The 15,511-nt window shown below is 35.9% G+C and overlaps 1 protein-coding gene across 4 annotated transcripts in view; it reads left to right on the top strand.

Annotated features, from left to right (window-relative positions):
* Window positions 1-9,213, top strand: part of LOC136040842 (uncharacterized) — a 291,726-nt gene extending 282,513 nt beyond the window's left edge. For all 4 annotated transcript variants that reach the window (XM_065725200.1, XM_065725197.1, XM_065725199.1 and 1 more), the window contains 2 exons: window positions 4,746-4,882; window positions 9,042-9,213. In XM_065725200.1, the coding sequence (XP_065581272.1) occupies window positions 4,746-4,882; window positions 9,042-9,062 (158 nt within the window). In that variant the 3' untranslated portion in view covers window positions 9,063-9,213. The remainder of the gene's footprint in view (window positions 1-4,745; window positions 4,883-9,041) is intronic.
* Window positions 9,214-15,511: the final 6,298 nt, after the last annotated feature.

Here is a 15,511-nt window from a genome sequence, read left to right as displayed (position 1 = left end):
AAATTTAAACTATTATTCTTAGTTCTTAATTAGCTTTCGATTTCTATCAAATGAATCTAATTATATCTCTTCCTCAATTCCAAGGAGGTCGGTGGCGCACAGCTCGTGGCAATCTTGAAATAGCGTCGCTGTTAAGTTCTTGAGCGTAAAACTTACCTCGAAATAGATTTAAACTATTATTCTTAGTTCTTAATAAGCTTTTGATTTCTATCAAATCAATCTAATAATATCCCTGCCTCAATTCCAAGGAGGTCTGTGGCGCACAGCTCGTGGGAATCTTGAAATAGCTTTGCTGTTAAGCTCTTGAGCGTAAAACTTACCTCGAAATAAATTTAAACTATTATTCTTAGTTCTTAATTAGCTTTCGATTTCTATCAAATGAATCTAATGATATCTCTTCCTCAATTCCAAGGAGGTCTGTGGCGCACAGCTCGTGGGAATCTCGAAATAGCTTCGCTGTTAAGTTCTTGAGCGTAAAACTTACCTCGAAATAGATTTAAACTATTATTCTTAGTTCTTAATAAGCTTTTGATTTCTATCAAATCAATCTAATAATATCCCTGCCTGAATTCCAAGGAGGTCTGTTGCGCACAGCTCGTGGGAGTCTTGAAATAGCTTCGCTGTTAAGCTCTTGAGCGTAAAACTTACCTCGAAATAAATTTAAACTATTATTCTTAGTTCTTAATTAGCTTTCGATTTCTATCAAATGAATCTAATGATAACTCTTCCTCAATTCCAATGAGGTTGGTGGCGCACAGCTCGTGGCAATCTTGAAATAGCGTCGCTGTTAAGTTCTTGAGCGTAAAACTTACCTCGAAATAGATTTAAACTATTATTCTTAGTTCTTAATAAGCTTTCGATTTCTATCAAATGAATCTAATGATATCTCTTCCTCAATTCCAAGGAGGTCGGTGGCGCACAGCTCGTGGCAATCTCGAAATGGCGTTGCTGTTAAGTTCTTGAGCGTAAAACTTACCTCGAAATAGATTTAAACTATTATTCTTAGTTCTTAATTAGCTTTCGATTTCTATCAAATGAATCTAATGATATCTCTTCCTCAATTCCAAGGAGGTCTGTGGCGCACAGCTCGTGGGAATCTCGAAATAGCTTCGCTGTTAAGCTCTTGAGCGTAAAACTTACCTCGAAATAAATTTAAAATATTATTCTTAGTTCTTAATTAGCTTTCGATTTCTATCAAATGAATCTAATGATATCTCTTCCTCAATTCCAAGGAGGTCTGTGGCGCACAGCTCGTGGCAATCTCGAAATAGCGTCGCTGTTAAGTTCTTGAGCGTAAAACTTACCTCGAAATAGATTTAAACTATTATTCTTAGTTCTTAATTAGCTTTTGATTTCTATCGAATCAATCTAATGATATCTCTGCCTCAATTCCAAGGAGGTCGGTGGCAAACAGCTCGTGGCAATCTTGAAATAGTGTCGCTGTTAAGCTCTTGAGCGTAAAACTTACCTCGAAATAGATTTAAACTATTATTCTTAGTTCTTAATAAGCTTTTGATTTCTATCAAATCAATCTAATAATATCCCTGCCTCAATTCCAAGGAGGTCTGTGGCGCACAGCTCGTAGTAATCTCGAAATAGCTTCGCCGTTAAGCTCTTGAGCGTAAAACTTACCTCGAAATAGATTTAAACTATTATTCTTAGTTCTTAATTAGCTTTCGATTTCTATCAAATGAATCTAATGATATCTCTTCCTCAATTCCAAGGAGGTCGGTGGCAAACAGCTCGTGGCAATCTCGAAATAGCGTCGCTGTTAAGTTCTTGAGCGTAAAACTTACCTCGAAATAGATTTAAACTATTATTCTTAGTACTTAATAAGCTTTTGATTTCTATCAAATCAATCTAATAATATCCCTGCCTCAATTCCAAGGAGGTCTGTGGCGAACAGCTCGTGGCAATCTCGAAATAGCTTCGCTGTTAAGCTCTTGAGCGTAAAACTTACCTCGAAATAGATTTAAACTATTATTCTTAGTTCTTAATTAGCTTTCGATTTCTATCAAATGAATCTAATGATATCTCTTCCTCAATTCCAAGGAGGTTGGTGGCGCATAGCTCGTGGCAATATCGAAATGGCGTCGCTGTTAAGTTCTTGAGCGTAAAACGTACCTCGAAATAGATTTAAACTATTATTCTTAGTTCTTAATAAGTTTTTGATTTCTATCGAATCAATCTAATGATATCTCTGCCTCAATTCCAAGGAGGTCGGTGGCAAACAGCTCGTGGCAATCTTGAAATAGCGTCGCTGTTAAGCTCTTGAGCGTAAAACTTACCTCGAAATAGATTTAAACTATTATTCTTAGTTCTTAATAAGCTTTTGATTTCTATCGAATCAATCTAATGATATCTCTGCCTCAATTCCAAGGAGGTCGGTGGCAAACAGCTCGTGGCAATCTTGAAATAGCGTCGCTGTTAAGCTCTTGAGCGTAAAACTTACCTCGAAATAGATTTAAACTACTATTCTTAGTTCTTAATAAGCTTTTGATTTCTACCAAATCAATCTAATAATATCCCTGCCTCAATTCCGAGGAGGTCGGTGGCGCACAGGGCGTTGACGAAGTCTGTCACTTATCTCAAATCGGCACTATAACTGTGACGTCTTCCCTGTGAGGTGCCAATGTGGTCTCATCCGTCCTTAGTCCTTGGTCGTAAGTTCCCCGTACGGATTTTTTTTGGTAGTAATCTTCTTCGACAATTTTACACCTAATCGTTAGGTTGTCCGAAGAACACATTTTTGCTTCACATGGAGGACGTGTCCCAAATATGTCCACTTCTTCTGTTTTTAGTGCAGCAGTGATAATAGTCTGATCCATTGTATTAGAATTTCAAAAATTGTTTAAATGTAGAATTTTCCTCAGGCACACATTTTCGAATGAGAGAGTCCTCTTATATAAGACTATGTACTCTACGCTGCTTTAAAGGGATATAACTGCACTAGTATGGAATATTTGTTGCTTCTCTCGAAGGGCTTTAATCTATTGAAGGCTCTGGTTGACTGTCCAATTCTGGATAGTCACTATTTTAGTAATCTCGGTCACTATTTTGCCATCACAATCCCTCAAACTACTCAGACAATTCAACTCCATTAGCTGCTATAGATCATAATTATGGCAATACAGAACAAGCGGTGAAGCTAAGATGGACATACTCTTCACTTGTTCAGTTTCAGCAGATTGGCGTTTTATTAGTTTTCAATGATCGTTTCAAGTGGCTGCGGCAACCTCCGTTTAGAGCTTTCTATCAAGCCTACGTGTTGGCCTTCAAGTTGGAGTCAGAATGTTGCTTACTGCATCCTTCCACGCCTTATCACGAATCGTGCCTCAATCTATAACAATCACGAAAAGGAACAGGAAAAGTTCACATCCCTGGTACACACCAGATATTAGCTTGGAAAAAAAAACCTGGTTGGCGCAGCACTCAGTCTCCCCATGTAGAGCTATAATCATGCTCACAGGATTTTCTGACACTCCTCTCTATATTAACTGAGGACTTTCTATAAACAAAGTCGATCAACTGTGTCATACGCCTCTTCGAAGTCAATGAAAAGCAGATAAAGCTCACTATTCCACCATTTTTACTCATCAACAAGCATTTCCAAGTAGTCCTTGCAGAAAAAATCAAATATACTTCATAAAATAAATCTAAATACTTAAAGTTCCCTTATCAACTGAGACCTAAAATGACTTTAGTAAGGCTCTAAAAACTTTTGTTAGAACAATAACTTGTTTTTGAGGTTCAAATTGTTCATTAAGGCTATTAACAGGTTCAAACCAAACCCTTTTTGCTGCCATTGTCATTGTCATTGTCAATGCCGTATTGTCAAGTTATGTCAGTAAATGTGGTTACTCTAAAATATACTCCCATGAAGAGATTTTCGCCCAAAAGTTTATTTCCGACGCAACACCTTGAAATAGGTATCTTTTTTCTTAGACTGAATTGCCGTTCTATATAAATAAATCTTCAAATGGGGATAAATAGTAAAACCGCAGTGTGGTCTATGAAAAGGCTACCTAATTTAAGGTGTTACGTCGAAAATACGTAGTATATATGGGGAAATGAGACCAACCACATGAACAAGTATAAAACTCAAAGTTTCGTTTGCAATTAGAAGACACGGAAGGCTTTGCCACCTTCATTGAAAATTTGTTTTACTTTTGGGCAAGACCAAATAGTGAACTTACATCAAGACTTTGAATAAACTTTTCATTGAACTCTCTCCGAAAATAATCTAGTGAATAATCTGGGGTTCATCATCCTTGAATGACCCGAAAAGTTATTTATGTTATATATGTATAAATATACTAGTTTCAATTATATTATTTTAGTAATTCTACTGATGATGATAGCTGTATATGTGATCAAAATATTTGGACTTTCGCACCTGTTTCTTTCACTGTCTTAATAAATGGATTTATACTCATTTGAAAATTTATTTCTTCGCCCAAAGTTTACAAAATTTTTCCTGTAGATTCGCCAAAAATTTAAATAGATATATGCATAAACGTGGCAATGAATAGCACCTTCTTATGGTAAGACCCAAAATACCGTGGTCAAGTCTTTAAATAGAAGCATTACCTTTGCTGCCTTTTTCTAATGGTTAACAGTAAAAGAAGTTATTAAGTTAATGAAATATTTTTTAATTAAACTGTTTACACTTGTCAAAGTAATAAATTTTGTGTCAATCATAAGCCTGTTTTTTAAGTTTTTTGTTCATTTTCTTCTCTATTTAGGTGGAGGTTTGAACGCAATGGGCGATATCACTTCTGGCCCATATTCCCTGGGAGACGAGGGAGATTTATACATAGTTGATAGCATTCTATTTTTCCATTTTGATAGAATTCAGAAGATTTTGGATCAAAACCCAAGAGTGAGTAATGAAATTTTTAATATTTTCTTCTTTTTTTTTTAATTTGGAAATTTTTAACATTGCTAATCTTTTATTCCCCTGATCGTTCGCGCTTTAAGAACCAAATAGCTCCGTTTTCATTTGAAAGAACAGAATAATTAACCAATCTAAAATAATTTTTTATGTTTGGTCGAGCAAGATCACAGCCTAAAGTGAAAAAATGGTGATTTGATCAATTTAAACTTAAATTCGAAAGAAAACCGTATCACTTCTATTTTGTTTTCTATTCCCAGATTAGGCAGCCTATATGTCTCATTTTAAAAATTTCTGTCTCTTATGATGAAAAGTTCTTAATAGTAGGATCACCTCTAGTCGTTTATCATTAGACAGTTTGTCTTATGCTTAGAGATGTTTGCTTGATTTTACCACAGTAAATTGAACTAATCCGATGGTTTCAAAGTTGATTATGTGGTATCGTCGTTCCATTTGTGTTTCATATAATTTGTTTGGTGTCCTGTTTCAAAATTGAACTAACTGCATACGGGACAACGTGAAGAACACCAGAAGCATTAGGGTGAAAACGAACTCCGAACTATTTTGACTTTAGGTGTCCGGTTTCCTGCATTGTGTAGCGCATAACTATATACGAACTATATACGGGACAGTGAGAAGAAGACCCGAACCCTTAGGGTGAAAACAAACTCCGAACTATTCCGACTTTAGGTGTCGGGTTTTATGTATAGTACAATACATGACTGTATACCGGACAATACAGTCACCAGAAACCTTTAGATAAAAACAAACTCCGAACTGTTCTAACTTTAGGTCGCGGGTTTCATGTTTTGTGCAACACATAATTGTATAGGGGATAAAGGGGAGAACACCAGGCACCTAAGGATGAAAGCAAATCCCAAACTATTCAGACTTTAGGTGTCGGTTTTCATATGGTATGCGAAACATGTGTTGTGCAACCCAAGACCATATACGGGACAACGGGAAGAACACCAGGCACCTTAGGATGAAAAAAAAAACTCCAAAATATTTTGACTTTAGGCATCAGTTTTCATACATTGTGTAACACATGTGGAGTCCAACACATAACTGTATACGGGACAAAGGGAAGAACACCAGAAACCTTAGGTTGAAAGCAAACTCTGACCAATTCTGACTTTAGGTGTCAGTTCTATATGGTATGCAATAGATGTGTTGCGCAACACAAAACTGTACAGGGGACAACGGGAAAAACAACAGAAACCTTAGCATGAAAACAAACTCCGACCTATTCTGACTTTAGGCATCATGCTTCATATGTTTTCTAGAATCAACAAAACGTAGCAAGGCCTCATATCTATTGTAAGCTTCTATGGGTACTTTAGAAGTACAATTTCAAGCCCAAATAAATGAGCTTTCAAGGGAATCCTTTGTGCCAGTTCTTAAAAAATGACCCCTAAAACACAAGGGCTGTTTAATTAGAACAAGAAGTTTTTTTTTAAGTGCTAGGTATTTAGGAGGGTGCAGCTCCCCTCTAAGCGGAATAATTTCTGTTCGTTTTTAGTTTTAATATTGCTCCGTAATTTTACTTGATTATTTTTTATTTCTGATCGTTTTTCAAATACGATGGTACATCCACTTCCAACTTTCTTGGGAAATTTTCCCCACGACAAATTCCTCCATTGAAAGTTCCCCGTAAAAAATCCCTCCGGAAATTTAATTGTCGCGAAAATTCTCCCCCTCCCCTTCCGGAAAATTTTCTGCAGGAAATGCTGTCTGGAAAAGCCTACTTTCATTAAAAAACAGTTCTTTTTTTATTTAATGTCTGAGAGTTCTTAAAATCCTGCCTGAAATCCTCCCCAATGGAAAGTTTTTCCAACGCAAAAATGACCAATGAAGAATTTTTTCACCTGGAAAATACCTCCCCCATCAAAATATCCCTAGACAATTGTAAACAAGCTGAAAATTTACCTCAATACATCTCCAGATCCAGATGTAAAATTGAGTCACCAAAGAAAAAAGCAAGAGAAATTCGTATAGGGATTCTGGCGAATTCCCACCATGTAAAGTCTCTGGAAATCTCACCCCCAGGTACTCCCCCCAACGGAAAATTTTCCCCGTCAAAACTACCCCCTCCCCACAAAAATATGTGCTTTCATCCCAAGAACACATAGGCCTAAATATAGAAATAATGGGAAATGATGGGAAAGACGATGGGGGACAACGAAGATCTAAAGTTCCTTAATTTTTTTTTCATTTTTTCTATTTTTTAATAGATAAACTGTCAAATCTAGTCCTAATTGCTAATTTTATAAAGTTTCAGTTAACAAGTTAACAGTCGACTGGGTCTTTGCTAAATTTTGTTCCTTATCGATGAACTAAATTAACACCATTTTTATTCTTTCCTGCAGAAAAAACGAAAAAAAATTAATGTGTGCATAGATATCTTAGATATTTTTTTTTCTCTCCTATAAAAAATCCCTAAAATTGTAAATCGGTTTTTCGTTAGGGACGCCACTTTGAAACTTCACGATACTGCGGATCCTCTGATGAAAGATTGGCCTCGTTCGTACTTCGTTCGAATGAGCCTTCGTTTTGTTTCCTCTGTTCGGATAATTATTAGTTTTATCTTTCTGTCGATGTAATTGGGAGCTTATGTTTTTGTCTTGTATTTTTTTTTCTATTACCCACAGAATTTTGTACTTTTTCGGTACTTCTTATAAGTCATACATATATAAAACAACACTTTTTGTTACTTAACTTCTGCTATCTTGAAATAAATTCAGTATTTATTTATATTCGAGCTACATTCTGAATTCAACATAAATAAATTTATTTTTAATTTTAGTTTTAGACTGCATTTCCATTCTGCTTTAATTTTAAAAGTCAGTCCCTGTAATATGTTTCTTACATTCTTCCTGTTCCAAAGTTTTCTTTTTTTCAATTCCCTGATGTATAAGATTTTTAGTTATTTTATAAGCTCTTTATTTTACTTTAGTTCTTTTTTCTTTATTTCACTTTATACTTATCTCTTTCGTTTTGACCTGAGGCTACCTAAATGCTCTTACTGGCAAAATACTCGCGATATAGTTTTATTCTCCAGTCTTCTCTTGCCCAAAGACCCCTTTCTTAGGTGTTTTTATCGTTTTTTGTTTATTGTAGGTCCATTTAGCTCTTGGCCAGTGGTTCTCAACTAGTTTTGGGCCATGCCCCAACTATGCATTTCTAAAATCCTAAGGCCCCTTCTTGATCACTAAGTTTTGTTATGACGTTTATTCACATTAAGGAAGTTTAAACGGCCATTAACTTGATATCTTTTTGTGGGCCGCCCTGTAGGCAACTAATGAAAATATTGTCGGAATACAAGACCTTTAAACAATATATAACCTCATTACAATTCTGTCATGTATCTTTTTTGTTCTTTAAATGCATTTAAATGTGTCATCACTCACATGAAATTTTTTTTTTTTAATTAAGCCTCTAAAGTATAATAAGCCGAAGGGTGCACGTCCTGCCTTTGACCCACCAAAATGTTGCGATGCTCCACTGGTGTGTGGCCTCCGCCCCACGATGGATGTCACGACTCTACATCTTTGAATAAGACGCTACCTTATAAAACTTCCATGATCTGTAATTTTTTTGGGATCTTTATCTTGATTTATGCTAGTCTTTCGCGTTTAAACTCAAGATCGCCTTATTGCTTATACAGGCGAAGTATTCACGATGAAATTATATTTTCCGGTCTTCGCTGACCTTAAGTTCCATTCCACAATTATTTTTTTTTCATGTTATTGCTCAGTTTCGCCATAGATCTTTGAATAAATCACTACTTGACAAATACTAGTAGTCTAATAAATAAGAATAAATACTGATCAGATCGTGTGTGTCACTTTGCAGCTAAAAAAAATTGTTAGATTCTCCAGGCTTCAACTAATGTCTTTTTTCCTTCTTGCTTTCTTTATTTCCTCCTTCATGTTGTCTCTAGGTTATTTTTTCTATCGTGCCTCCTTTTGTAGTTTTTATTACTAATTGTCATATATTCAGAATCAAAAGAAAACTACAAAAAATATTCCTTGTGATTTACCAGGCCACAGAGTCATAAGGGGAATGATGATGTAATTACATTGCAGCATAATTTAATTATATGGAAGAAAATTATTGACTGATCGAAAATTTGTTTTTTTTTCAGCAATTTCGATACCAGTCATAAGCCCGGACTGAGCCCACACTGGATTTAATTGAATTCACGACTTTGTTTTATATTATTATACCAATTATTGAAAGCACGCAATCACTAACATGTGTCTTTTTTGTGTTCACGATTTAAATATTTTTTTATAATTATACACTTTCCCACCCGATGCGATTTATTATGGATTGTATTTTTAAAGATAGACTTTAGGGGTAAAAGTTTGGTCCAGGTTAGAAATATTGGATGTAACAACTGAATCGCGATTTCTGTTTTCTTAACCCAAAGACAAATAGTTTTATGCTACTATAAGAAGACTGAACAATTTATTTTGACAGATTCTAAGTTTTAGATACGCAGGATTTGAGCCCTGTTCTCTTATCTGCCTAGCTAGAAATATATGTCTATAACAATTCATGATTCAATGGTGCATAAATAATTCAATGAGACTCAAAAATAACAAAATTATGTGGGAAAATACAAGATTACAACCTTCGCAAGTTATATATATATATATATATATATATATATATATATATATATATATATATATATATATATATATATATATATATATAGATATATATATATATATATATATATATATATATATATGTTTTTAACTACGTAAAACTTGCGAATATACAACATTCTTCGCTGTCCCATTGTTTGTGCATATAAATAGATTTTCAGGTTTACCGACTCTTGAAAATGCAACATATAATTGTCCATTGGAAAAACAATCCGTATTCAGATCTATACCTCATTATTCTAATGATTGCCCTTGAGCTTTGTTGATGGTGATTGCTAACCGAACATTCTCTGTGTCCCCGTCGTCATTTATATATCCCCTGTGCCCCCCAGCGTCCCCGTTGTAGTTATGTCACTATGTCCCAGTCGTCATTTATATTCCCTGTGTCCCGGTCGTCATTTGTGTCCCGGTCTGTTGTGTCATCTTATAAAAAATGACGTCAGTCGACACACAAACATGATGTCAGTCAACAGACAAACAACTTATTTTTATATATATTCGCCAAACATGACGTCAGTCGACACACAAACATGACGTCAGTCAAAAGACAAACAGCTTATTTTTATATATATAGATTAGTTTGGATTCTATAGGAAGTAAATTACTTTGTATGATGATACTTTCTAGCATTAAAAATGCTATAAATAAAGTTTTAATAGAAGAACGGTGTGGTTTTAGGACGGATGGAGGGTGTGTCAACAAATTCTCGCTTTTATCCTAATAATTGAGAGGTACCTGAGTCACCAAATGCCATTAGTCCTGAGTTTTACAGATTATGTGCAAGCGTTTGGTTCAGCAGATAGAAGAGCTATAGAGAAAAATATCCTTGTATGGGTACTACCCTTGCATGGTATACCAGCTAAATACATTAAAGTGATTAGTTCTATCTGCGGGAATAACATTTCTGCAGTTAAGATAAGAAATGAGGTAAGTAACTGGTTTCGTATTACGTCAGGAGCAGGGTTGCGATCTGTCCATATCTATTCGGATGGTTATGATGGACTTTGTTCTAAAGAGCACAGTAAAGGCAATGCGAGAAAACGGAATCAAATGAGGAAGTAAAACTCTTTTGAACTTAAAGTATGCTGATGATGTGACCATCCTAGATGAATTAATGAACTCTAAGAGGTTTTACAAGTTCAGGAAAGGCTTATAAATTAATCTTTAGAAGACTAAGTCGCAGAGGCTTAGTTTAAGTGAAGGAGAAGAAATGATGTTGGACAATGAGAAGATCGATCAAGTGGACAGCTTCTCTTACCTAGAAAGTATTATTAGTAAAGACAGTGGGTACAACGAAGATGTTAAAAGCAGAACGGCCAAGGCTCAGAGTGTTTTTTCAAGCTTGAATAAAAGTTTCGAAGAATAAGTCTGCAAACAATGATTAATGTAGTAAAGTAGATTTTGTTGTAGTACTATAATGGTTGGAAAAGAGATGAAATGAAAAAGAGTTTCAATATTAGCTAGCAAGAGGATTATTTCGTAACAGAATAGTTAACTTAGTTTAATTTTTTCTCAGTTGCTTTGATGTTCTCATTGAAGTTACTCTAATAGCTTCTTTCCCCTACGTGGATCAGTAGCGACAATTGTATTTATTATTATTGGAGGTGGTTTCATTTGTTTTTAGTTTAGTGTTTTTTTTCTTTTTTCTGTGCTGAGGACGCCTAGCTTAGACACAAGCGACATATCCATGTTATTTTAGTCTTTCATCTCTTTTCTCTCTACTGGCCGCAGTCTCAATTAAGTTTTTTTTTTCTTGGTTGAGTTTTATCTATCTTTGTTGTTTGTTACTATAATGGTTGTTAACCTTGCCCTTGGAGGGGGTATGGGCACGGTCCTAAGGTAATTGTGATTAAAACTCGGGTAGAGTTTCCTTAGGTTCAGCCAGACTAATCATCTGAAGAGTACCTACTGGGAATTGACGAGAACCTTAAACAAAACTTTGCTATAATATGATCACTAATGTTAATATGATAACTAATGTTATAATGTTATGGCTCACAAGCAGTCATGGTTTAAAATTCAAATTTGAATTTTCTTTCGATGCACTTCATGCGGCTCGTTCAGAATTTAATTTTTTCTTACACCGTTATTTTCTTATAATAGCAACGTTAGCACCATCAAAGACAGTACCCATACCCCCTCCAAGGGCAAGGTTAAAGAACAATATATAGCACCATAAAATAACACCATTATTTAACTTTTTCTAACGTCATGGCTGCTCAAAAGCAGCCATGGTTTAAAGTTCAAATTTGAACTTCTTCTGATGCATTTCATGCGGCTGATTCAGAATTTTCCTTCAGCGACTTCTGCTAAGCTTCCATATTTTTTCTACCTTATTATGTTACTTTTTATCCCTTTCTTTATGTGTTTTAATCACAAATTTTTACATCTTTGTTTTTCCTTTGCCTGTGATTCCATGCAACTAGCCAATTATTCGGGTTAGCTTTAGCAAGGGTAATTCTATTGCTTATCAAGGAGGCACACTCGTCAAGGAGGCACTCTCGTGCCTCTATAAAGAGGCGAACCACGACAATGTTAAGCGATCTTCGGTTCCAGTGGTCGCACAGGGATGGAGAGGGATGCATTTTGTAGCCCGAGCTCTAACTAAGAAACCTGCCAAATTTCATCCCCGTCCGACTTTTCCTTCATGGGGAAAATCTGGCCGAAAGTTTCGACCCACCAGCCCCAGCCCCCCTTTAACGTTGTCCGATCGGGCTGAAATTCACAAGTTAAGGTCTCCTAGGGCCCAAGAGCTTATCCGCGAAATTTCAGCTCAATCCGATAACTCCTTCCCTGTTTTCCAGAAACCACGCATAGCCACTTAATTTTCATATTCTTTTTTTTTTCTCGACGCCTACAGGTCACAGCCGACATCGGATCTGGGTGTACGAAGACTCATTCGACGCGGAATTCTCCGAGTAAGTGCCCTTGAAAGTTTCGACCCCCCAACCCCCCCCCCCCTTTAACGTTGTCTGATCGGGCTGAAATTCACAAGTTAAGGTCCCCTACGGCCCAGGAGCTTATCCGCGAAATTTCAGCTCGATCCGATAACTCCTTCCCTGTTTTCCAAAAACCACGCATTAGCCACTTAATTAACCAATTTCTCCATAGGAGCCCATGTTAATTTGAAATTTTTAAAATTTATTTAAAAGTTATATTTACACACATGCAGATGCTTAGCTCAGTCGATAGAGCGTGGGAATTTAAATCCTTGGGTCAAAGGTTCAAGTCCCTTATCGGGCGGCTTTTTTCCACAAAAGAAAAACGTACAGAAATAATATGAAAAAAACTTCGTTTTCTTAAAGAGTTAAAGAGGCTGCGTCCCAAAGTCGAACCTTAAAACGTACAGGAATTAGGAGAGGCAGTTGGGGGGCTGCCGCCCCCCAAACCCCCCGCTTTTAAAGACTCTTTTCTACAGGTTTTTTGTTGCCCCCCGCTCTCGGCTTCGGAAAGGCCCTCTTTTAATTAACAAAAAATTGAAATGAATGAATAATGGAATAACTTCGAAAAATGCTAAACACAAGAGGACAGGAGAACCTTTGCGCCAAAACTAGTAATTAGTAACAATGAAGTCCCCCCATAACAAAAAACCTGTACAAAAGAGTCTTTAAAAGCGGGGGGTTTGGGGGGCGGCAGCCCCCCAACTGCCTCTCCTAATTCCTGTACGTTTTAAGGTTCGACTTTGGGACGCAGCCTCTTTAACTCTTTAAGAAAACGAAGTTTTTTTCATATTATTCCATTATAAAATGCCCTATTTTCGAAGTATCTCTACTCCTAAAACACTCGGAAATGGTAGGTTCTAACCTACATTTGTTCTGACAACAATTTCTTTATTCCTTCTGCTAAATTTTAGCAGCATTATTTTAAAATGTTGATTCTATAGCCTGTACCTGTATTAAGCCGGAATTGGAACCCTGTTTGCTACTATTATCCCTAAAATTATTCTGTTTATACGAATGTTTCTACAGCCCAGTTAGATTGTCTTTTATGAGTTACCTTCTGTTTTATTTATTTTTGTGGTACAATTCCTATAATATTTAGTAATACGCGGTACTACTACATTAACCAGTTTGCAATTATTATTAACACTAATAAAACTACTAATAGTACTTATAATACACTTAATTCTACTTGCAAAATACTAGATACAGTTTCTCCATTTTAAAATTAGTGGTTGAGCCATTTTTCTGTTTTTTCAATTTGTAATAGACAAAATTAAAGCAAAGCTACTCGAAGTTTTGCTAATTCGAGCACCGCTAAAAAGGAAGCCATTTAGATTTCTCCTTCTGATGAAGTCATTTTTTTTTATTTTATTTACAACCTTATTTAGTCTTCTCGACCCAGTTTTTCCGCAAGCCACCAGATGTAGTAAATTAGATTTTGTTGTAATAATATAATGGCCATTAACATTGTCCCTGGAGGGGGCATGGGTACAGTCCTAAGGTGATTAAAACCCGGATAGCATTTCCTTAGGTTTGGACTGACTAATTATTTGAAACATACCTACTGGGAATTGACGAGAACCTTAAACAACGTTATATATAGAGGTTCAGTATAACATAATAAATTTTGCTGACCCAACAGTACAGGAATCTGGCAATTTATATAACACTTGGACTATGTGTCCTACTGCATAAAACGAATACAATATTATAGATCTGGCAATTTATCTGGCACTTGGACTATGTGTCCTACTGCATAAAACGAATACAATATTATAGATCTGGCAATTTATCTGGCACTTGGACTATGTGTCCTACTGCATAAAACGAATACAATATTATAGATCTGGCAATCTGGCAATTTATCTGGCACTTGGACTATGTGTCCTACTGCATAAAACTGGACTATGTGTCCTAATACAATATTATATATCTGGCAACCTGGCAATTTATCTGGCACTTGGACTATGTGTCCTACTGCACAAAATGAATACAATATTATTGTTACAAAATAAAAGATATTAAGGCATTCACAATATTCCGAGGTATTCCTAAGGAAAAAGGGACCGAGGTAACAAGTTGCAAGATACCATAAATGGTCGACCATATCTTTCCAGACCACAGACGTACATCAGCAAGGAAATGGTTGTTTTTTGATTTCATTTCAAAACCTACACATACAAGGATATACGGTTGTTTTGTAATTAATTTCTAAACGTTTATCTTAGTAAAAAGCAGTATTTCGAAACTTGGTATTTTGTAATTTGCGTCTTAATATTTCTAACAAAAATCAAATTCTGACTTATTTGGTCAGCTAACTACATTAGAATACTGGAAGCTATGGTTATGAGAGTAGTCAAGTATAGTTGTGGAGCATGGGCGTTCGGAAAAACAGACAAGGATTTGCTAGATGTTACCTTAAAAAATAGCCAACAAATTGATTTGGGCCCCTGACTGATTGACTGAATCTCAAACAGTAAGCTGCACGAAAAATGTGGTTTAATCCTGCTTTCTGGTAGATCCCCCGCTTTCTGGTATCTCTGGTAGACGTTTTTTAGATGAAAGATTGCCAAAGATTGTCCTTGTCGGCTAACCGCCTATGACCAAACGAAAAGCAGTTTGTCCACGAATTGGGTGGAAGAATGTTGCAAGGAAAGATTCAAGGGGAATGGGAACTTCCTAGGGGGGTAAGAGGGAGCCTTTGAATAGAAGGGGATGAGAAAGGAGTGTATACTTGTAATACTTAAAAGATTTTACGGAAATAGATAAACAACTTGAAAAAGAAGAAAATAATATAGAAAAAAAAAAGTCAAATTCAAATTAGAGCCAGGCTGAATCTGAACTTCATGGAACCATCTCACCATCTTAGCAGACTCTTAAAACAAGCATGACTCGCATACTCTAATTACCTGATTGTTTAAAATCCGTGTTAATTAGATGTTTTATATGGCCCCTTCCCCCCAAAAAATTATAGCTAGTTAAGAGAAAGAACAACA

The sequence above is a fragment of the Artemia franciscana genome, chromosome 21, assembly GCF_032884065.1.
Source record: "Artemia franciscana chromosome 21, ASM3288406v1, whole genome shotgun sequence".
Taxonomy (NCBI): Eukaryota; Metazoa; Arthropoda; class Branchiopoda; order Anostraca; family Artemiidae; genus Artemia; species Artemia franciscana.
Note: the sequence above shows the minus strand (reverse complement) of the source record. Positions and strands in the feature narration are given on the sequence as shown.